The sequence below is a fragment of the Apteryx rowi genome, unplaced genomic scaffold, assembly GCF_003343035.1.
Source record: "Apteryx rowi isolate R43461 unplaced genomic scaffold, aptRow1 scaffold_99, whole genome shotgun sequence".
NCBI classification, from domain to species: domain Eukaryota; kingdom Metazoa; phylum Chordata; class Aves; order Apterygiformes; family Apterygidae; genus Apteryx; species Apteryx rowi.
Window position 1 is genome coordinate 737,882 of NW_020451304.1, and position 22,259 is coordinate 760,140.

The 22,259-nt window shown below is 49.0% G+C and overlaps 1 protein-coding gene across 4 annotated transcripts in view; it reads right to left on the bottom strand.

Annotated features, from left to right (window-relative positions):
- Nucleotides 1–112: 112 nt before the first annotated feature.
- The window catches only part of CPD (carboxypeptidase D), a 28,140-nt gene continuing 5,993 nt past the window's right edge, over nucleotides 113–22,259 (bottom strand). Inside the window, exons 3-22 of one of the 4 annotated variants that reach the window (XM_026055209.1) lie at nucleotides 16,849–16,991; nucleotides 15,863–16,032; nucleotides 14,886–15,253; nucleotides 13,991–14,182; nucleotides 12,915–13,082; nucleotides 11,571–11,680; nucleotides 10,973–11,075; nucleotides 10,334–10,476; nucleotides 9,552–9,721; nucleotides 8,617–8,928; nucleotides 7,192–7,387; nucleotides 6,667–6,802; nucleotides 5,702–5,851; nucleotides 5,261–5,356; nucleotides 5,103–5,167; nucleotides 4,797–4,928; nucleotides 4,215–4,400; nucleotides 3,791–3,890; nucleotides 3,525–3,622; nucleotides 113–3,121 (exon numbers count right to left, since the gene is read on the bottom strand). In XM_026055209.1, coding sequence (XP_025910994.1) covers nucleotides 2,987–3,121; nucleotides 3,525–3,622; nucleotides 3,791–3,890; nucleotides 4,215–4,400; nucleotides 4,797–4,928; nucleotides 5,103–5,167; nucleotides 5,261–5,356; nucleotides 5,702–5,851; nucleotides 6,667–6,802; nucleotides 7,192–7,387; nucleotides 8,617–8,928; nucleotides 9,552–9,721; nucleotides 10,334–10,476; nucleotides 10,973–11,075; nucleotides 11,571–11,680; nucleotides 12,915–13,082; nucleotides 13,991–14,182; nucleotides 14,886–15,253; nucleotides 15,863–16,032; nucleotides 16,849–16,991 — 3,173 coding nt within the window. In that variant the 3' untranslated portion in view covers nucleotides 113–2,986. Of the gene's footprint in view, nucleotides 3,122–3,524; nucleotides 3,696–3,790; nucleotides 3,891–4,214; nucleotides 4,401–4,796; nucleotides 4,929–5,102; nucleotides 5,168–5,260; nucleotides 5,357–5,701; nucleotides 5,852–6,666; nucleotides 6,803–7,191; nucleotides 7,388–8,616; nucleotides 8,929–9,551; nucleotides 9,722–10,333; nucleotides 10,477–10,972; nucleotides 11,076–11,570; nucleotides 11,681–12,914; nucleotides 13,083–13,990; nucleotides 14,183–14,885; nucleotides 15,254–15,862; nucleotides 16,033–16,848; nucleotides 16,992–22,259 lie in introns of all 4 variants that reach the window. The other 3 variants (XM_026055212.1, XM_026055211.1, XM_026055210.1) reach the window with 3 other exon arrangements.

Below are 22,259 nucleotides of genomic sequence, written 5' to 3' on the forward strand. Positions count from 1 at the left end.
GGCCCCCTCTTATACAGGCACCAAACAGGCAGGAAGGGAAGGGGGCTCCAGCCCGGGGTGGCACCGGCTGTGCTGCCCTAGCTTGGGTAATAGGAAGTACGAGACAAACCCAGAGAGACATCAAAATAGCTTTATACAGATTATTAGATCTCAGTATACAGGTAAAAAAACAGAGGCCCCTCCCCCCGGTACAGAAAGGTAGATCGCACATCACAGATTGATTTTCTGCTTGAATGAAACGCCGATTCAAGTCCCTTCCAAAAATGTACGTTGAAGGCACAGTGCATAGACCTACACGCTCCAGAGACAAGCGCGYGCAGGGGAGCCCGGCTCCTCGCCAGGAGCGGCACGGACACTTCCGCTAACGATGGGCAGAGCGACGGGGACAGGAGGCCAAGCGAGCTGCTCGCTCCTTCGAGAAACGGCTGATAAAACCCCAAGCACTTGCTCACTGCTACCGATCCAACCACGTAGCGAGAACCAGAGAACGTGTGGTCCGGGCTGCGTAGAAAAACCTCGTGAGCGTTTACAAAATAATTCAAACCCACATACCTTAAAAAATTTGCACCTACTGCAGCTAATTTCAAAATGAGTTCTTGGGGGGAAAGGGCTGATCCAGCGCTCTTGCACACACTGATTCCTAACGAGGCTTATTGCTAGTGCGACAGAGCTGCCTTAGCGAGGCCAGCTCCCTTCGTTACCTGCTGCCAGAGCAAAAAGGCTGGAGACCTAAGAGCAGTTTGCAAAACCAGCTTTATTAGAAAACCTCAGCTGCGACCCTTGTGAAAGTCCTCAGAAGGAGGAAAAGTTCAGAGATGGGGCAGGCTTAGCACTGCTGAGCGCTGGCCTGCTGCAGCCCCTTTACACGCAGGACAGGGTCACAGCACGGCACCAAACCACATCCCCCATCGGGCAGGGTGAGCCGGGACCAGGCACATGGGACACTTATGGCTCCTGCAGAAACACAAGGCAGCGAGAGCAGCTCTTGTGCGCGGCAGCAACGCGGGACAGCAGGAGCACGGGAAACGCTCGGCCTCCTCTCCCCCTTCCCAGCCGACTGCCCCAGCCAGCTTTTAGCCTGTGCTTCTTGCACTGTAATTCCCCATTAAACAGGGAGGAAGTTACAGTGCTGCCTAGAGGGTTGTCCCTGTCCCTCCACCGAGCTGCATGAAATCAGCACGCAGCTGATGAAACCATCAGCATGACCACGCACGCACGGGCTGGGAGGCGCGTCTGACGCATGCCGGCTCAAGGAACAGCTCCTTCCCCAAGAGACACGGCCCAGCAGCACACGTCACTAACGGACCTCGCTGGGCCGGCAGAGAAGGGATCAGCTCAGCGCAAACTGGGTGCCTACGACTGTGGTGCACCAGGGAGCTTGGGTCAGTGGGGCAAGTATTAAGAGAGAATGAGCAGCAAGAAAAAAAAAAAGTGCCTACGCTCCAATGATAGCTTTCTGCCCAGAAAGCACAGGAGCTTCAGCAATATATAAAGGCTTTGGAAATCAAACATCTAAGGAGTCACAGGTTCCTGGACTCTGTGTTGGTAATGGATTTGGGGGATGCATGCTGCAGCTCTTCTTTCAAAATTCCTGCCAAGTGCTACAGAACAAATTTGGCTGCGGAATCCCCCCTTTCTTCAGCATACCCTTCCTTCCCCCAGGCCCCGAAGCAGCAGACATGCTGCAGAGACACAAGCAGGTGGAGCTCTTGCTACATACTCTGGTACACTGCTGGTGGTAGCTGGGTAGAGCCACCACCACCAGGGCTTGACCAGAGGATGTTTTCAAAGTGCCCTGAGCCCTAAATGGTATTAGGTGGACAGGGGAAAAAGGTGTAGCTTTTCTTCAAAATTTAAGACTCAAGTTGGGCCATGGAGGCTCCACAACCTCTCTCAGCTACTCCAATAACATTCAATAAGCAGTAGCCAGATTTCAGTGAGTTTCTCCATGAATCACGGCAGACAACCAAAACTCATCAGGTAGTTGCTTTCTGCAGTATCCACCATAATCAGTTCTATCCCTCTGCTTGGAACAACCTCCAGTTGCTCTTTTGGACACTGTGCTGCTATAACGCTAACACGAGACTACAAAGGCCAGGTCTACACAAATGAGAACCAACCAGAAGTGATGGGGACAGGGTTTCTTTCTTCCCCAGAAGTAAGGAGCAGCAGTACTGCAGAGTTGGCAAGTGCCTGGACTTTGTCAGAGTTCACTGAAGCTCTGACATGTGCTTCTTTCTCCAGCTCAGATCAAGAAACCATGTGATTTCCCCCAGCTTTCAGGATGCCAGGTCACTGCATAAGAACTAGCAATACATTAGAGGTGCTCAGCACCCACTACAGAGCACAGTAGGCCACTGCATTTGAAGGTGGAAAAAAGCTCTGAGGGAGCAGCTGAGAACCAAGTGCAGTCTGTTTCCTAAGGCTGCTCTGCAGAACTTGGAGTCCATGTAGGATGAGGCTTCCCCAGGTACAGAGTGGAAAAAAAGAATTCAAAACAGGTAGAGAAACTGCTTTGGAGTTTTGTAACTGTGACCCTATGCAGGTCTTGGGGCACTTCCCCACCATCTGATCACTGCGCTGAGATGCTGGGGAAGTGCTAGGAACTCTGCTGGCCAACCTATTATGTTATCTTTCAAACAGTGTTACATGTACCTCCAGATCTTGACCTAAAAGTGTAACAAGCCATGCCCTTAGCCTGAACACAGCCTCCAACACTCCCCGACTTGCACGTAAGTGGGAACACAGCAAATAGCAGAGGGAAGTCAGGAGCTGCCACCCACACCTCTGGAGGACATGTCCTGCAAGCTAATGTTCCAAAACTGAACCACAGGAATCGCCTCCCTCCCACCAGGGCTGGTCCATGGGGAACCTCTTTTTCTGTCCAGGAGGTGTCAGTGCTTGCTGGAGTATAATGTTTCTTCTTCAGTGTCTGTTTCATCCTGGAATTCATGGCTCAGGAGGGACTTCTTCGAGCCGGTGGACATCATGCGGATTTCATCCTCATAATCGTCATGGTGCTGGCGGAGGCGGTGGAAGCCATCCTTGTGTCTGTTGGACTTAATTGAGCAGACGCACCAGATGATACAGGCAGTGAGGACCAGAGCAGACATACTGGCACCTGCCACACAGAAGACATTGGAGTTAATGCCATGTTCCTCCACTGTGGAAGCTCCTATATTTCCCACTGTATCTCTTCCCATCCACAATTACAGCCACTTTTCCTCACTTCACTGTGACCCTGCTCCTTCCTCTTAGGTGACAGAACACATACCATGTGAGAGGCGCTTCCAGAGCAGGACTGCACCAGCTTTACCTTCTGGGCTCATGTCCTAGCATAGCATCACTGAGCTCCTCTGCAGACCACTGGGGATAAACTCTGGTCACCCCAGCAACTGCCACCTTGACAGAAAATCTCTTTATGCTCACCCAGTACCATACCACTCTGAGGGAAACCTCGGGCTAGGTGCAAGACCTCCAAATCCCAGCTCCACACACAAACAGGCTCTCCCCATTCGAACCACCTCAAAGTCCATTTTGGTCCATTTAGATCCCTGCAGTGGTCTCCATTTCTTCCCTTCCTTCTTCCCATCTACCAGCCCAGCACCACCAGATCCAAGGGCTATTGGACCCATTTGCAGGAACAAGCACATGTTCAGAAGGGAAAGCAGGAGGTGGTTCAAGTCTGTTGGCTACTTTTCCAGTTCCAAGACAAGACAAGAGTCATCGTCAGGATGAAGGGGCATAGGAAGCAAGGCTCAAAGATTTGATGAAGAAAGTCTCACACTACCTGCAACAGTTACAACCAGCTCCCTTCGCAGGCCAAATATCTTGTTATCCATGTCAAACACAATGAATACAGAGGTAGGTGCATCGTGGCGTACCAAGACCTGCAAAGACACATGTGAAAGCTCAGACTGTCTCAAGGCTTACACCTCTGTTAGGTGTTCAGAGAAAAGAGGCATTTGGTAACCAGAGCAGGACCAGACAGATGCCAAAAACGGAGTACAATGTAGAGAAAAGCTATTGCTCAGAACAACCCTGCTGTGCTGGGAAATTCTCCTCCATCTATTATATCAAGGCAGAAGACAGCTACTCTGGGCACACAGCCAGCAGCTGAACACAGCCAACAAGGGCAGAGCCCAAGTGTGAGCATCTAAGGATGCCTCTGCATGACAGGGGGAAGAAAATCTCTGACACAGACATTCACATACCTTGACATGCTTCTGCTGGTACCCATCAGCTATAGCATTGATGTTATGCAAACCTGGAGCCAACAGCACATGGAAATAGCCACCATCTTTAGTATAGACCTTCAAACCTTCATTAAAAACAATAGTGGCTTTAGAAATTGGCTTGCCACTCTTGTCTTGGACAAATCCATGGACTCCTTTATGAACCTGAAACAAAGCAGTTCAAACACTTCATGTTCAAATTGAACAGTCTGGCACATATTTAAGTAAAACAGGATCTAACCCCCACCCCCCAAAATACAGCCCATCCTCCATTCCTGACCTCCCGTAAGAAATAAGAGTGCACAACACTGCCAAGGACTGCTCAGCCCACTCTGGGGCAAAACTGCATGGAAGTTAAACTTCCATATCAATACGCTTCCTGGTCACTTGGTGCCCCTGCTCAATCAATGCCTCATGCAGTCTAAATTATGACCATCTGTAACTATAAAGCACCAATAAAAACATACAGGATCCCTATACTGTTCCGTTTCCCTCCTCCTCCCCATCTAGCCCACTACCTTCACTCCTTGCCAGAATTTCTTCCCACAGACTGCTGCTCACCTCCACAAGCATGCTAAGGAGAGACTTCCTGTGGTCTGCCCACAGGCTGGGGAGCTGTCCTGCACTTGGGAAATAACAGCAGCTAGTATAAACGGTGATCTCAGGACAATGACCAAACATAACGCTGAAATCCTGCAAAAAACAAAACCATAGTTATGACACAAGAGATGGTATCTACTAAGCTTTGCAAAGATGCAACTGGAGGAGGGGCAGAGTTTTGCCCAGATATCAGAACAAATATGTGTTTTAATGCTCATTTAGAGTCAAGTCTGCAGAGGTGGAAAGCCTCGTGTTGTCATGAAGTACCTTCATACTTCCCTGGTGACTGTGCCATTCAGCGCCACGGATCACACCCCCAGGAATATTTTCATCTGTGACAGCAAGAACACAGTTATCAGACAGATCTGCTCCTGCCAGAGTCTATCACAAGCTGGCCAGCAGTTGAAGGATTGGACCAAGCATACCTGACTTATTTGGACAGCCCGGCTGGCCTAAATGCATCAATGGGTGGTTGTTTGCATACACAGATGCCAAATGCTTCAGTGTTTCTTTGTTCTCCACTATAAAGAGAAGGGTGTGACATTGAGAGTATAGCTGTCACTCACCAGGAGAGCAGATCCTCATCCCCCATGATCCTATGTTACAGTCGCACATTATTTAATAAAGCTGACAAACCTCACAGGATACAGCAAGGAAACAGAGTGTTTTCCATTTCTACAGCATTTCAACTTTTCCCTGCCAAAGCCAGTATACAGTTTGCTTTTGATACATCCCTTCAGTATCAGAGAAAACCTGAAATCCCCCTAAAACAGACTGCCGTCCATTGTCCAGATACAAAGGGTTGAATGCAAAAGGAGGTTACAGAGTATAATGCGCATGCAAGGCCTTGGAAGAGCTAATCGTACCTGTCTGCACTGGCTTATCATACGGGTACGTGACAAGCAGAGATCCACCATCTAGCGCAACAGACAGGCTGAAATCCTGCTTCAATATCAAATTCTCTATGATGGCTTTGGTCTCAGGCTCTCGTGTCCCTGAGTATCGGGAGTAATTGCCTGTAAACCAGAACAAGAAATAGAAAAGGGAATTGACAACAGCTTCTTCTGCTATTTGAGAAGCCAACAAAAGTATGTTCCTTGTTAATGCCTGAAATTAAGTCTGCTGCACATATTAGAAAGTTTTTGTTAGATCTCAGCAGACTGCACCTAACAAGTCAAGTAAAATGCCTAGTCCACACTGCCCAGTGGCAGCATTCATCTGCAAGGCTAAATAAACCTGACAATATCGCTATTTCCCCAGACTATTTACTGTGACAATGCAAAGCATGCCTCGTGTGCTTGCCCTCCTCAATGTCACTAAACTGACATTTTCCAAAGAAAGCATTTGGGATGATCCCAACCAAAACCAGTTAGAGAGAACACCTCCATCCCAGGAGGAGGGGTGGACATGGTACTCTGGTATAGAGCTCTGGATCCACAAGGCAATCGCACAGGAACCAGAAAGGCATGAAAAAAGGAGACTGTTCCCAGGGAGCATGAATAGAGGGCATTGTTCAGAAATTGGGGATTGGGAGAAATTAATTAGCAGGAAAAACATTAGATGTTGTCTGATCTCTGGGCTATCCCTAAAGGACTCTGCTTCCTCTTCTCCTTTGCAAACAAGGAACAGCAAGTTACCACCTCTAAGGCGGATTCAAGTTTTGGAAGCTTCCCAGAAGTTGTGCTGCCCAGGCTCTGTGGTGGGAATGCTGCTCTCTTTACAGCTAGACCCTGCAACCAAATGACTATGACCAAGCCCACAACAGATAGAGCAGAAGACTTCTACAGCAACTGACATTTCTACAGGGACACTACGCATCAGTTCACTTTACTTGTGAAGTCTGTGTCCAGATCTCTGCCATGAGCGTTGGTCTGGCCTATCTTTGATGTGCAGTCTTTCTCCTGTGCTATTTCACGTCCATCTGGATTCAGGGAAGGTACAATCACAATCCGGGTTCGGTCAATTAGCTGGGCAAAAGTAAATAAAGTACAATTAGTAGGATTAATTCTCTGTACATCTCATTTGCCTGGATCTCATCCTAGGAACCGCTGCTTACATTGATTTCACCAGTCTTGAGTGTTGTTTTCAGAACAGTGTTCCTCAGTCAGCAAGGGAGGAACAGACAGATGCTACCCACCAGCTGCAGTCCCACAAGTCAGGGTCTGGCAGTCAGGGCAGATAGCTGTTGAGAGGGGTTCCCACCGGCCCCCACGGATTTCACAACACCTCCCCATTGTTCACGGGATCGCTGCAACCCATGAGCCAGCGTTAACAAGGCAGATCTCTCCCAAAAAGCATCCTCTTCTCAGGATATAACTATAGGGCTCCCGTATGGCCCCCTGCACTAGCTCCTCACCTTTGTAACAGCAGCGTTCTTCTTGTAGTTCATGCAGAGAAATTCTGCCAGTGCCAGGAGCAGCTCTGTACCAACAGGAGCGTTTCCATGAATACCAGCAACAAAGCGGATCTTTGGCTCCTCAGGCTCAGACTGGTTGGGCTTGTTGGAGATTTCGAGGGACCAGAGCTGACGGAACTCGACACTCTGACCCAAACTGCCAAGAGATGAGAAACTGGAGCATCAGTTCAGGAACAGAGCCGAACCCCCAGCCTGGCCCTTAAGGAGAAATCCTGGTGCAGAAAAGAATTACTGCCCACCGCTGTGAGGAGACAGTGAAGGCAAGTGACACACAAAAACCAACTGCATCATAAATGAAGATTAGCAGCAGCACTGAACCACATTCATTATGAATGTCAGTTTGAACAGAAGCATCTGCGTGAGAATGTATCCAGGCCCAGATGTAGAGGACACCCAATGCTCTGTACATCCGTGTATAGCCTATAATGTTAGTGTATATGTGGAACTGCTAAATGGCTCTGTGCTTCCAATTTTTTTCTTCAGGGTGGGATACATCCAGATATCAAACAAATTTATAAAAGCATCCAGTTTAGAAGACAAAAGCAGGCATATTTCCAGTGATGCAGAGGTGGTTACTACAGTTGTGCCATCAAGTTAGCAAACTGAATGCAAACAAAGCAGGGAACAGAATCAGGGCTGATGCAACTGGAAAGACAATAGAAGCTACAGATCAGAACAGCAGCCTTGGCACCAGCAGGGACAGCACATGAGCACGTTGTGCCTGGTAACAACAAGCAAACAAGGTCCTGAGACACAGAGGCCAGATTTGTGCCTTCTGAAGCCGAGAGCGTGCAATAGTGCCACAGGTCACAAAGGAGAGCAGAGGACTACAGACAGCTGGTCTCCTGTAGGAGGGCAGAGACCTTGACTCAAGGCAAGTCAACTCGAACACTATGAAATTAAAATCTGAAGGCAGATAAAAAAGAAAGACCATCTGAGATTTGTAATCCAAACTTAATCACTTTTGCTGGGGACTGTTTAGCAGGGTGGATATCAGAAAGGACTTGGAAAAGAGAGGAAATGAAGATAGAGAACACGGACTGAGATATTTGAAGAAACTTGGGACAGTGTTGGGAATACCATCAGTTCCAAGCACCCCTGGGGAACTGATGGTGCCCCAGATTTAAGGCAGTGAAATGTTGTCTCAGGGAAAAGCATGTGGATGCATCCCTAAGTCTTTGCAGCCAAGGCTCTGACATGATGCCCTTACACTTGGGGCTCTCTTGAACTCAAGCACCATAGGGGAGGAAGGGGACAAGCTCCCCATCTCTGCACCATGTGTTCTTGGCTCATGTCATTTCACTGCTGCCCTGCTACAGGCTGCTGCTCAGGTAGGAGCTGAGTGCTGCTGCTTTGAGTTCCCACCTGGTGAGATTTGTGATGTGGGGGTAGTTCAGATTGAGGCCTCGGAGGAACTCGGAGAGGTCCTTGTAAGGGCGGTATCGATAAGGAGAGATATCCCCCGATGAGGTAAGCAGGAGGTGCTCCAGGCCATTCTCAGCAGAGAGATCTTTGATCAGCGTCTCAAACTCCTTCTTGTTGGGGTCGCTGGTGTTCGGAGTGTTCAGGACTGGCACCTTCCCCTCCTCCACTTTGGAGTCTGTCCGTGAAAGAGTGAAGTTGACCTGCACCCCACCTTTGCTGTCAACCTCCACCATCTTAGTTACTGGATCGTACCTGCCCAGGGAAGAGAAGGCAGAAGGAAACGTCAGGGGTTCAAGGCCCCACACACCAAGCCACCCCCCTTCCCAACTAGACACCCATGTGGGACTGCTGTTGCTCCCCAGCCAAAAGAGTGAGAAGCATAAAAGCAAAGGAGGACACTCCAAAGGGACATGGGAATACCAGGAGGACAGGAAGCAGATCAGGGTTCAGCATGGTGCTGGGCTGCTTTTGGCACTGGCTTTGCAGAGTTACATGGCAGACAGGCAGGGGAATAAGTCAGGCAGCTGAACCCTTTGGGTTCAAAGGGCAACAGGGTCCTGCCAGCTGTAGAAGTGAACTCATTTCTGTGGGCAGCTGCCTGCAAGAGGACTTCCCCTAAGGATGCTAAGTTAACAACTCCTTCCCCACGGAAAGACCCACACCACCTCCAAACATAGGAAGATTTGGATTCTACACTGTCGCCAGACAAGCAGCCTTTGATATCAGTGTAGCATCACTTTGTTAACTCTGCATAGGCCAGAGGGCAGGGGAAACACCCATGCCTACATCTGCTGCAGACAGAGGGAACGGGCCTATTCCTAACTGGGAGGGTTCAGCATTGCAACTGTTTGTTCCTTGTGCCACAGCTATCTCACCCTCGAGCAGATGCTGTGATTTTGTATATCCCCCGGACCAACAGGCGCCAATAGTCTCCATCCTTATAGGTGGTGAGCGGGTGGTTGATGTCAGCAACACTGATGGTGGCATTGAGAATGCCCCTTCCGTCTGTGGCGTCCAGCACAAATCCCCAGATGCCGCGGTGAACCTGAGCACAGATCCGGAGCACTGCTCAGTGCCAGCCCACCCAGTAGTGGGATGGCGCATCCTGTCTCCTACCGCACACACCACTGCGGGAGCGCACACACTGAGACACCACCAGCTCCCAGCCCGCAAGGTACAGCACTCCTGGTGGAGCAACACGTTCCAAAAAGAGTTCAGGTTAAACCTGCTAGCAGCTGGCATGGACAGAGGTCACTCGATGAGCACAATGAGCAATTGTTTGCCCTGCAGTGCCACCACAGCACTCTGCTCCACACCTTTGTTTGCATGCCCCAGGTGCACAGCACTACTGCCAGGCCCATCTCAGGTCCCCAGGGAACAGCACATAAAGGCCATTCCAGTCTTGGGAAAGCCATGATATCTGTAAATAAAAAGCCTACTCCTGCAACTCCTGGCTGCTGCTTCCATACGTATTTTTGGTATGTTGAGAAGGAGTGGGGGTGGGGTCAAGACACGTTCTGATTTCTGTTCAGCAGGTACCCAGTCTGGCCAGGAAACAGCACTCACTTCAGCCTGCAGATTAGCCTGTTCATTCTGGCATGTCTAATGCAGATCCCAGGGGCAGCTCACACAGTTGCTTGGGGTCAAAGCATCTCACCTGTTTCATGAACTGGAGAAGAGACCTGCGGTTCTGCTCCCAGTACTTTGGCAGCTCCTCTGCTCTTGGATATTTCACACAGCCCAACTCAATGGTCACTTCAAAGCAGTTCGTATTTAAGTAATTCCAGTCTTGCATCCCACCTACAACAGGAATGTAGAAAAAGCTTGACCAGGTCTCCTGAAGGCAATAGTAGCATAGCTCAAAAAATCAGATAGTAGAGAAAGATGAAATACTGACTACACCATGCATTTTATAGCCATAGAGAGAAGGCTTTTACACAAGGCAAGATTCAAGCTTCAAAGGGATGCCAAAATAGCAGGCAAATAACCATCCTCCTTGTAAATGCCTTTCATGCTAATATATTGCTGTAAAGTTTTATGAAACCACTTTGCTGGTAGCCAGAAAATAAACTAGAGTATAAATTCTTTCCCTCAGGAATAACTTAATCTGGGTACCTTATTTAGGAGGTTATAAAAGAAACCCAACTTCCTGTAATCTGGGCAGACCAGTGCAGTTTTTGTGATTGATCAGATAGAGCTTTAAGCTGCACGTTTTAGCTTGGAGATGAACAACCAGAGAGACTTAAGGTCCAGCACTATTAAAGCTGTAGACATATATACTCCACGTCCACTTTACCTGGAACGTTGTACCACTGAGCCCCATTAGTGATGCCATGTGGGAAGTACTCAGTGGGGTACATGTCCTTACAAGGGCTTCCCTGATACATCTGTGCATTTTCCTGAAAAACAAGATGCAGCATGTGAAGCTGAGTGTCTGCACTCTATCGCCACCGGCACTTTTGTTCTAACATTAGTCACACACTGGGGGCTACCAAACACAGAGGTTCACGCAGGCATGCATTTGTACAGCTGCAGCACAAGCTGACTGCACCCACACCCAAACACAGGTCACTGACATGCTTGCTTTACTCCTGGCCCATGCACAGCGTTTTCTACCACTCTTCAGCGCATGCATGAGTAACCCACTGCTACAGCCTCCCACACCTACACAGAGCGCTCTTCCTACAGTGCCTGCAAACAGAGCATGCTGGCATCTGCTTATGGAACAAGAGCCTCCAGCAGGACCTTTCTGCTGTAATCCAAGGAGCCTGCAACACTGAGGACCCCCATGGGAACAGTACCTGCACCTCTTTTCTACTAGCAGCTCAGGAGGGTTATGGCAGAATCAGGAGTTAACCCAGCAGGATGTGCTTGTTTTCACATTAGAGTTTTACCTTGGAGTATGACAGTGCCAGCTGCTGAAACACAGCATCATCTGGGGATTTACTGTATATGGCTATTCCTTGTTCATCATCATCAAAGGGGTAATTAACCACCAGAGAACCTGCAGGGGGAACAAGATTTGACTCGTAGCCGCACACTTTCCAAGTGACCCCTCAGCCTAATAGGGGAAATTTTTCTTTTTCCCCCCCTCAAAGACTTCCAGGAACTAGGTCTTGTGTTTCTTAAGACTTGGCATTAAATATAGCCCTAAACCCAATGGATGGAAGAGACAATGAAAGCACAGGAAGAGATAAGACCACACCCAGTTGGGAAAGTGAACCCAAGCCGCAACACATCAAAGGTTTGACCTTCACATGCAGGAGAGATGAGGACAAGCTCATAATTATCACTTTCTTAAAGGAGAAAAAGCAAGGGAAGGAATTTCCCAGAACATACAGCAGTTGGGCCAAGGGCTCCACGTATCTTTTTAGCATTCTAGAGTTTATTGTAAGCACTGGTAGGTTATAACATCTTTGGCTTATTCAGGTTTTCCCTCAGCAAGTCGTACTAATAGTACTGTGGGACCTCTCTGCTGTTGGAGAGCTGCCAGCCCCCCTCTTACCCATGAAAGGTATTTCTGTGCTACAAAATTTAACATGCTAGTACAAAGCAACCACCTGCAAGTTACTACAGCTACAAGCCAGCAGACAAACTGTCTAGGGAATAAGATGCAATACAGAGACTTAATTTAGATCACTCTAAAAAGATAATTAAATTACAGCAAATTTCGTAGTTCCGCCAGGAAATTCAAGGCAGGGAACCCTTAAGATTACATCTCGTTCCCTTCACTTTATAAATATTATGAAGCCTCCAACAGCCGCAGCACTGTCACATACACAGAACCAGCTGCTGAACAGCAGCTGACAAGAGAATCCACTCCATCTGTCCCATCTCTCAACAGACAAGGCACCAGCTACCCCCCAATGCACACGTCCCCTTCAGAGAAAAGGCCGAGATCGTCCCAGCAGCCTCTTCAACACCCTAAAAATGTGTTTGGAAACATGGTTTTCATCCTCTTTGTTTGCACCTTCTGCTCTTTCTTCCAGCAGCACAAACCCCAACCTACTGACAATAGGTGTCTTTCACTCTTTTCTGTGTAGGTCTTTCAGAAATGGTCTCATCCTGGGGCAGGAACCTGGCTGGATTTGCTCCTGCCATTTCACAGCAGTGCCAAGCACAGATTGCTCTCTACCAGAGCTCCTCAGTTCATTCCTAGAAACGGCGTGGAGACATTGCTGCAAACCCCATCCCTCAAACCTCAGCCCAGGGGAAGGAGCCTGGTTTGATTGGCATACCTCCATGCAGGTTTGCTGAGAGTACAAACGGGTAAGTCTTTAACCAGCTCATGACAGCGAGAGTTTCTGGCTGCGGAGGGTCTGTCACCTGGAAGAACTGATCTGGGAAGTTCCGGTTCAAGTCATAGTTGTTGCTGTTGTTCCTGCCAATGGTGCCTCCTCTGTCTCCTGAAAGTTAAGCACAAGCTAGTGCCCTATGCAAGTTCACACTTCAGTGTGGAGGCTGTCCCCCCTTACCACAGAACACCCAGAGACCTTTGGTAAATGGAAAACTGCAGAGAGCATTATAGTGTTGGCATCATATACCCCAGAGCCATGGGACAACCCCACTCTCCTTCAGTGAGAGGTCTGCTCTGTGCATGGAGGTCTCTCGGGGCCCCTCCAGCAGGTGCTCGGACAGGCTGTCAGTGTCAGCCAAGCCGCTCCTAGCAGAAAGGCAATGAACTGTGGAACAATCCAAGCAGCCAAGTGTCACGACCACAGAAACCTCTGAGTTCACCTTTTCAAACCAGCTGGACAAGTTCTTTGTTAAACCCAAGCAGAGTTCTACTTCCAGAAAATTGTTCTGATCAGGCTTTGTTCTGCCAATCTGCGATAGCCACGCAGTTTTAAGGACTTCCCTGAAGGACTTTTTTGCCAGTTTCAACACCATGATAGAAGTCAGTATTATCCTTGGACAAGTGTTCTGCAGACAGCCTGGCTCCCACACCACATGTTACGAAGAACATGGACCAAAGCAGAGCGAGTATGAGCTACGTCAAAGGAATGCCTTTTTTTAAATAGGCCTTGGGAAAGCCACAGACCATAAGGGGACCCAAAGAGGGGCAGCATACAGCATTGCTGAAGCATAAGAGCTCTCTGCAACTGCTTTGAGCATCACTCGACAGCCCACTTCCTGCAGTGCAGGGTCCACCCACTCATCCCAGAACACACACCCAGTCCCTTGCCAGCCTCCTTGCACAGAGATCACTCCTGCTCCAGCAAGACTTCCAGCTTTTCCCAAAGAGGTACCATGAACACCAAGTCCTGTTCTCAGTGCTAGAAACCCCACAGGTGTTTCAGAACAGACAGCATACCTTCCTGGGATTTCTCATAGCCATCAGGATTCATAGATGGCATGATGTGGATGCGTGTGCTCCGGACTAAGTCAGTCACTTCAGGGTCTGTGCCGAAGTTCTTGCAGAGGTACTCAATGAGGTTCAGGAGCAGCTCTCGCCCCACAACTTCATTCCCATGCATGTTACCGATGTACTTGAACTCTGGCTCACCTGCAGACACAGAGCCACACCAAAGAGCCAATTATAACCACTATATTAAAGCTTGGAGACATCTCACCACCCTGAGCCTTGTGCTCTCAGGCCTTTCTACAGGGCTGGAGGACACTTACCTAACAACATGGAGACAGAATACACCCTTGGAAGAGTTTTGGGGCATGACAGAGGCAGCTGTGCCACATCACAGGTGAGCTACTGTTCTTCCCTTTCTTAAGGGAAGAACAGTAATTTTGGCAGAGGTGAGAACTGAACTCTACAGAGTGGGTGAATCCCAGGCATCATGGCATGTGCAGCCCCAGAGACTCTAAACAGGACATCCGAGTGACCAGCAAAGTCTGATCTGTTAGTGGTAGGGAATGACACCAGCATGCTGACAAGCCCCACTTGGTCTGTTCCCTGCGGGCAGGGACCCTTCCAATCCCACAACACCAAAAAAAGGTGGGACACTGCTGCAGGAAGCCCTTTGGTTCTTCCATTCCCTGAACCCAAACACAAACCTGGGTGTCCCTAGCAATACTCTTAAAATTCACATGAGTACCACCACTGCATCTGAGTCTTTCAAAAAGAAAGCAGCACACAGTAACTCTTCAGATACGTGCCAGATCTCCACCCCTTTTTGCTCTGCCCCCTCAGTCTCCCAAAGCAAAGGTTCTGTCACTTGCATTTGGACCTCACAAAAAAGGATTTCCCAGGTTACCTGCTTCATGGATGCCAGGGTTGTCCGATATCTCCATTACATAGAGCTCCCGAAGTTCCACTGACTTGCCCACAGAGTAGAGGCGGGTTATGTTGGGGTACTCGTTAGCGTATCGCCGTAGAAAGATCTCCATGTCTGGGAAGTGATGGTGGCGGAAGTCCACAGGTTGGACTGGCTGATGGAGAGAGGTTGGGTTTGGGGCCTCTGCCTGCACAGTAGCAGAGGTGATGGTAGACACAGGAGCAGGTGTTGCTGTGAACTGTGTGAGGTTAGAAGCTGGTGCCATTACAGTTGGTTGCAAGGAGAAATCCACTGTTGTTGCATCTCCCTCCTTCACCTCAACGTTCTCCATGGTCACTGGTGTGTAACTGTGAGAAAAGAGCCAGTTTCAGCAGGAGGCTCTGCAGAATAGAGGGCCAGAACCCACTCCAGCTTCTCCACCACTCCAGCCTCCTCCTCCTCCTCCTCCCAGCCTGGGTTAGCTGGGATGTTAACGCCTACATGGAAGATTCACCAGTGAACAAGCTGTCAGGACTTGTCCCACTCCACAGGACCCAACTATGCTGTTGTCTTTGCTGTGTCACAGAGGTACAAGTTCGTGCTTACGGACTCTTCAGGGAGCAGCACAGGGCTAGCCTAGCAGCTAGTTATTGCATTTACACCCTGACAGGAGACAACACAATGTCTTACTAGGGGGACACTACTTCCCTTTCCCTTTTTGCCAGGAAAGCAAGATGCAGGCTGGTACAAGCAATCAAACGAAGGCGACAGAAATGCTGTTCATCCAGCACCCCCACGCCGCAGCAGCACATGGGGTCAGCCCACATGGCTACAGCTCTAAGCCGTTACAGGAGTCTTTTACTGCTGCAACTTCCAGCCAAGCCCCTTAAATACAGAACAAGATGCCTTAGGGGAAGAAATCAAGTAAAATAACACGAGCAGTTGGCAGTGTGGACCCAGGCCGTCAGAGACATTACCCCATTACAACTGCGGTCACATTGTAGGTCCCAGGCACAAGCAGTCGGTGGTAGTCGCCATATTTGCCCGCTGTGATGTTATGAGCAATGCCAGCAACAACGATAGTCGCATTCTCCAAGCCAGACCCGGTGACTACATCCCTGACAAAGCCTTTCACACCAATGTGGACCTGAGGAAAACAACACAAGGGCCTGGCTGAAGCAACATCAAGGGAACTGTGTTCTTACCCAGCGCGCCCCACCACATGCCAAAATGCAGCAGAGCAGGACAGCTGCCAGGCAAAGGCATACAAGGGCCCGTGATTCAGACGGCGCTTGGCCAGAGTGCAAGGACAGGAACTTGAGCATGCACTGGGAGGGCAGCAAGTTCTCAGAACTGATCCTTCCCAACAAATCTTTCCTTTGTTGACATGGGCTCACAAGCTGGCTCACCTGTGCTACTGGGTGAGGGAGAACACAGTGGAGAGATGCTGCAGTGGTCACATAACAGTATGAACACACAAGAGTTACATGCCACAGCAGAGAGAAAAATGCAGCTGCTTCTCTTTCCAGCCTAAATTGCCGCCCACTCAACATACACATGGATATCTCGAGACAGCCTGGCAGCAGCAATCTGCAAGCCAAGATTTCAGCACTGTTGCTTGGTGCTTTTGAACACTGCTGGAGAATAACGGCACTTAGGCCATACAGGTACCCTGAATTTCTTAGCGAGATCTGCACTTCTCAGTGCCTCTGTGCAACACTGCACCCTAAAAGGGCCCTCTCAGAAGAGCTCTGCTATCCTGGAGGATGTGGGAACTGTGGCAGAACCAGAGAGAAATACAGAAGCTTTGTAGACACCGATCTCTGCACAGCAACTGCAGCGGTTGTGTTACCACACGCAGCAAACTCAGCCACAGGAGCAACTGAACACAGTGCTCTCAGCCCACCATGGACACACAGGCTTCACAGCTGCTGCCCATGTGCCCCGTTCCAGCCCACACTACCTTCTCAATGAAGGCGAGGAGAGATTCACGGTTGTTCTCCCACTCTTGCTGAAGCTGGGAGGTCGGTGGGTATTTGCAGCAGGATAGCTCCAAGGTGATCTCAAAGCAGTTGGCCCACACGTAGTTGTAATCCTGCATCCCACCTGAGAAAATTAGGCAGACACACGTCACAGGAGCAATGCACAGACATCCCACCAAAGGATGCACGTTCTCTCTTCCCTTCGGCCCCTCCATGGCATCTCACCGAGATGCTGCCCTAGCTCCAGTGTGAACAGGGAGAAAAATTAGATCAGATCACTGTGATAGCTAGTGCTGGGAGAGACTGAGGTCTGTTTCTCCTGGTAACCAGAATACTGGGCCATTCAGATCAAAGACGACAGTTCCTTCAGTCTTTCTGATCTGTCAGCTGAACTCAGCAGCACAGCACCTGGCAGTAAATACTGGTTCATCTCACTGTGAAGACATTTGCGAGACGCTACAAACCTGGATGTCAGGGCAAGCACATCAGAGCTTGAACATTACTGCTACAAAGTCCTTTACTGTGTGTTTCAAGCCACTTTCAGATCTCCTTTAGTTTTTCCTGCAAGAGAAGTTACTCTACCCAAAACAAGCTTCTGCCCCCTGCTCCAAAAAAGCAAAGCAGACTATCAATTTGGGAGTTTGCGCCTCAAATCTACATGCTGGAATCACACTCAAGGACCACATAGCTGTGCTCCCAGAAAATCTTAGGCAAAGCTCAAAGACTACAGGACCAGGTGAGAGAGATGCTTCCCCTTCTCTACTACTTCAGCCTGTTCTGTTCCACCAACACCTTATCTGAGGGTATCCATTTACTGATTTTTAGAGCAGCCCTAGCAGAGACTCTGAGAGAAGTCCTTGCTGACAGCATGCAGTGGACTGCTGCAAGTCACCTTAGAAAAGTGTCCTCCTGATTTGGGAGGGCAGTGACACCTCCCTCACCTCTTAGGACTCTTGTGACCCTCCAACAGCCAGGCCCTGCAAGAGAGCAGGACGTAGGCTTATCCACCCACTCCAACTTGGAAACTCTCTCTCCTCCTACAGCCAGGTCAACAGCCTTCCACCTACAGACTACATTTCCTCTTTAAGGTAGCAGTCTGAACGAATTCAGGTCACTGCAGCATCTGGGGACAGTTAGTTAGCTTCATGCTAAACCAGCGAAACCTCCCTGAGCACCAGAGAACAGAAGGTGTGCAGAGCTGTTTCCCAGTATTAAGCTTATCTGGTTATCCCTGCCTTCAGAGAAACCACAGGCACTGCTACAAATCAGAAAGGTCACCTGTTCCAGCAAGTACCCCGATCCCAGTTGCTTAAGTTTTGATCACCCCTCAGCAAGTGAACATGTTTCTCGAGCAGGTATGAATCATGCACCAGCAGGACTTGAGCACTCCCCCAGGTATCAACACTCACAATCTGGAGCTCAGACTGCAGCAAGCTGCTGGAAACTGAAGATCCCTCTAAACATTTGTGGGAGCTTTCAAGAGTAAAAAACACGTTTCAAAACACCACAAGTCTGTGAAACAGTTTTCAGAGTCACCCTGACAAATCACACCACATGACCACAGCCAGATGTCATGGCCATACGAGAGGACTTTTCCTACCATCACCGCTACCAGACCATAGTTGTGTCCACATAGAAGAAGCACATCACACTAACGTTTAAGCATACTGACAGTATCTTCTGGTTTATATAACCTTAGACAGTTGCAATCCAGGCAGATGGGCATGCCAAAGCTTTGGCCATCACTTCCCAGATGGCTCCATCCCAACCTGCATAGCATAGCAGCCACTGGGACCACTCAGTCCAGCAACCTCTGCACACTGACTGTACGACTCCTGCCTGTGTCAGCTGGACAAAGGAGGCCCAGGCAATGGGTAGCCCTGGTATTTCTGCTAAAGAATAGCTCTCCAGGTCTCTTCTGGATCAGCTGAGGAAGCCAAGCTAGCTCTCAGAAGCCCATCTGTCATGAAATGGCTACATACTTGCCCTAGCTACACCTCCCCTGCTGAAGCCACAACCGAACTTCAGAAGGAAGGAAAGCAGAAGACAGACTTGCAAGGTGTCATGCCATCAGCCTGCAGGATCCCAGCAGGCAAGTCTGCAAGAAATCCATACCTTGTACTCTCATGCTTTGTTTTGCCTGCTGGAGTGCTAAATCAGTGCTATGCTAATAAACTTCATTTGCTTTGTCTGAACAGTCTCCTAATCATTCACAAGCTGCTCCACAAAAGAGAATCTCCAGGACGCTGGCTGATTAACCGACCACAGTGGATCAATAGCCAGAATGCAAATGCACTACCTGGCATTTGCAAAGGCTGTTTTAACACACAGCCAGGAAAAGCTCTCAGCAGCACTTTACCAAGCAGCAGAGTTTTCCAATAAGCGTGGTGGCTGTCAGCATTCACTGGTCCAAAAAGGTCAGGGACCACTGCTCTGAAATAACCCCATCCCACTCAGGTAAAGCAGAAACGGATTACAGCATAAACTAGGGTATAGAACAGATCCCTGGAAAGATATGAGGGATGGTATTAGATCAAAGATGTCCCAGTTCCTGTCAATTCTTTTGGGAGCCTGCTGCTAAGCGAACATGAAGCTTTTATCATAACAAATCAAATGTCACTTTCTACCAGAAAGAGAACATTGCAGCCTGCGCCTGGGCATAAGAACAGGGACTAAAACAGAAAAGAGACTTCCCTATCCAGSACAAGCGGCAAAAAAGTGGTGGAGGACTTTAAAGCTCCGGAACTCAGTCCAAGAGGTCAGAGGGACAAGGCCGGTGAATCCAATACATATTCAGCGTTATTTGGCTCCTGCTCCCCAGACTCAGAAGAGTAGCCCATAGCAGGCTGCTCTCTCACCAGCAAATGCCACACAGAGTGGAACAATTTCCCAGCCTATAACCATCTGTTTGTAGCAGGAAGCTAATGCATTTGAAAACATCCATACGTAAACCAGAGCCATTATGAAGCATATTTAGTGCTTCATCTGCCATTCAAGTAAATTTAGGACAGATGCTTACCCATAATAGAGCAGCAACAGACTAAATTAGAGCTTGCTACACCCATTTTGGTAAAACTGCCTCTTCAAGGAAGTAGTCCATTGCATGCTGGAAAATTTGGATTGTATCTGCTACACATATTCAGCCTTCGCATGGCCCCACTGCAGAGCAGGACAGTTATTTTTACAGCATATGGAATTACATATTTTCTCAAATACCGTCTGCACAGCCTCTCTTGGCTATGCAGAAGATCTGGAGGTAAGCAGAGAGACCTGCGCATGGCCTAGCATTAGCAGAGCAATACACTCAAGGAGCAGAGCAGAAAAAGCACAGTCCTGGACTGTGGGACTAGAGTGCATATATATATTCTGCTATTTGGGATAGTTTGCTGCATCCATTACAGCCCTTTTTATCAGGAAGGGTCTTTGAGCCCACGCTTTGCAAAGCGTCAGCCCCCCAGCGCAGCGCCATGCCCGTTTCACGGGTGAGGAAAGCAAAGCAAAATGAACAGCGTACAGCCACAGCAAGTCAATTCCTACCAGCTGGCAGGAGGTCACAAAAGTGTTCACTTTCCATCTAGCTATGAGATCAGTTCCTATCCGAGATGTGGATATAGCATCCACATTCCAGTTACTCAGCGCATGAGCCTGGACTGGAGCCGACTCACTTCTCCATGCAAGCTTGTTCTGGGCAGAACCAATCCTCTCCCTGGCTCTGTCCCGCTCCCAGTGCGGCAGGATTGCACTTCAGGCCAGGATCCCAGACCTCTCGCAGCACAAGGGCTGCAGGGTTCATGCTGACCCACGCGCCCCTGCTCCCTGCCGAGCTCCACACCAGGCAGACACGCAGGAGAATGCAGCTCTCTAAGCCAAACCCAGAGATCCAGATACCATAAATACACTGCATGCCAGAAGAAGCCTTTCAGGCCAGCCTGGAAGGGCTCCATTTTCAAACTGCACTATGCAGAAACCTCTCTAATTCCAAATCTCACCAGGGCAGACATTAGGAGATAAGAAACCTTCTGCAGCTAAGTCACAGCACAGAAATGGTCCTGTCTGCTCTGCAGAGAGCAGATGGCAAAAGCAGGCTAGGATGTGATTAAGTACATAGTACGAGTTGTTTATTCTGTGGACAGAACTGATCGCTTACATTGGTCTCCCATGCTACAAGACACTAGTAGCAGCACTAAACAGGCAGCATAATGTCTCGGTCCATTAGATCCATTAGATCATTAGAACTCAGAGGAGGTGAGGTTTGAGTCTCCAACTCCAGCAGCTGTGTGATACAGCCCAGCAAGCACACAGAGAACCTCAAACCAAACCATCCCTGCATCTTCACATCCCATCTGAGAAATGCCTGCTAGTAGACAGCAGGAACACCTCAAACACTTGGACATCAGAGATTTAAAATGGCAAGAAAAATACCTTTTCGGAAGGGACTGCAGATGAAGACAAGACCTTCCAAGGCTGTCCACAAAATGTTCTCTTGAATGTTATACTGAATTCAGTTCCTGAATTGGGATCTTTATGAAATGGAGGCAAGCATGTCCACCCCAGAGATAAGAGCTAAGCAGTCTGCCTTTAAATCCCACGGACTCTTCAGCCCACCTTTCTTGACCCACGCTGCATTAAGCATTAGCTGGATCATGCACCAGCCCAGACCTCCAGCTATTTTCTTGATCCGAACCAGCCACTCAATAGTTAAAACCCCTAGAGATTAAAAAGGAAGGAAAAGTAAGAGCGTGTACCACAGAGATAGCCTCTAAAATGTGTCCCAGTCATAGACATGCTTATCTATAGCAGCTGGAATGCAGAAGGCAAATTCAGCAGTGTGGCAGAGAGCCATATTTTTCTGTGCACCTTTGACCTTAAGAATTACGCCAATGGTTTGTACTTGCCACCTCAGTTTGACCCACGCAAGAGGTTGTTTGCAAACTCAAATGAAAAAGCTAATGGGATCTGGCACCAGCATAAACCCGAACTGGTAACTCCAGGTCAATGAATCCCACAGCATTTGACTTTCCAGTACGTTTGATTTCACACAATAAAACGTGGCAGGAAAATTCCCACCTGTTGAGACATTATGTTCCCTTTTCTTTGTTTTTCCTGGCTTTAAGTCACTGGGAGCCTGCAGTCTTTCCTGGCACAGCTTGATATGCAGGCCGCAAACACATGCCCTGCACCTTTCGCAGAACCTTGTGCTCTGGTTACAACGAGAGCTCAGCCCACCCCAGAGAGCTCCTGCAACGGTGTTGGTGCTTCCCCATCCTCATTTTACCACACACTTAAATTCTGGAGTCACTGACAAGGGGCTCCCGGTCTGAGTACAAGCAGGACTGCTCTCAGCAGTCCTTGGCACAGAGCTGAACAAATCAGATGACTCAATACAGCCACC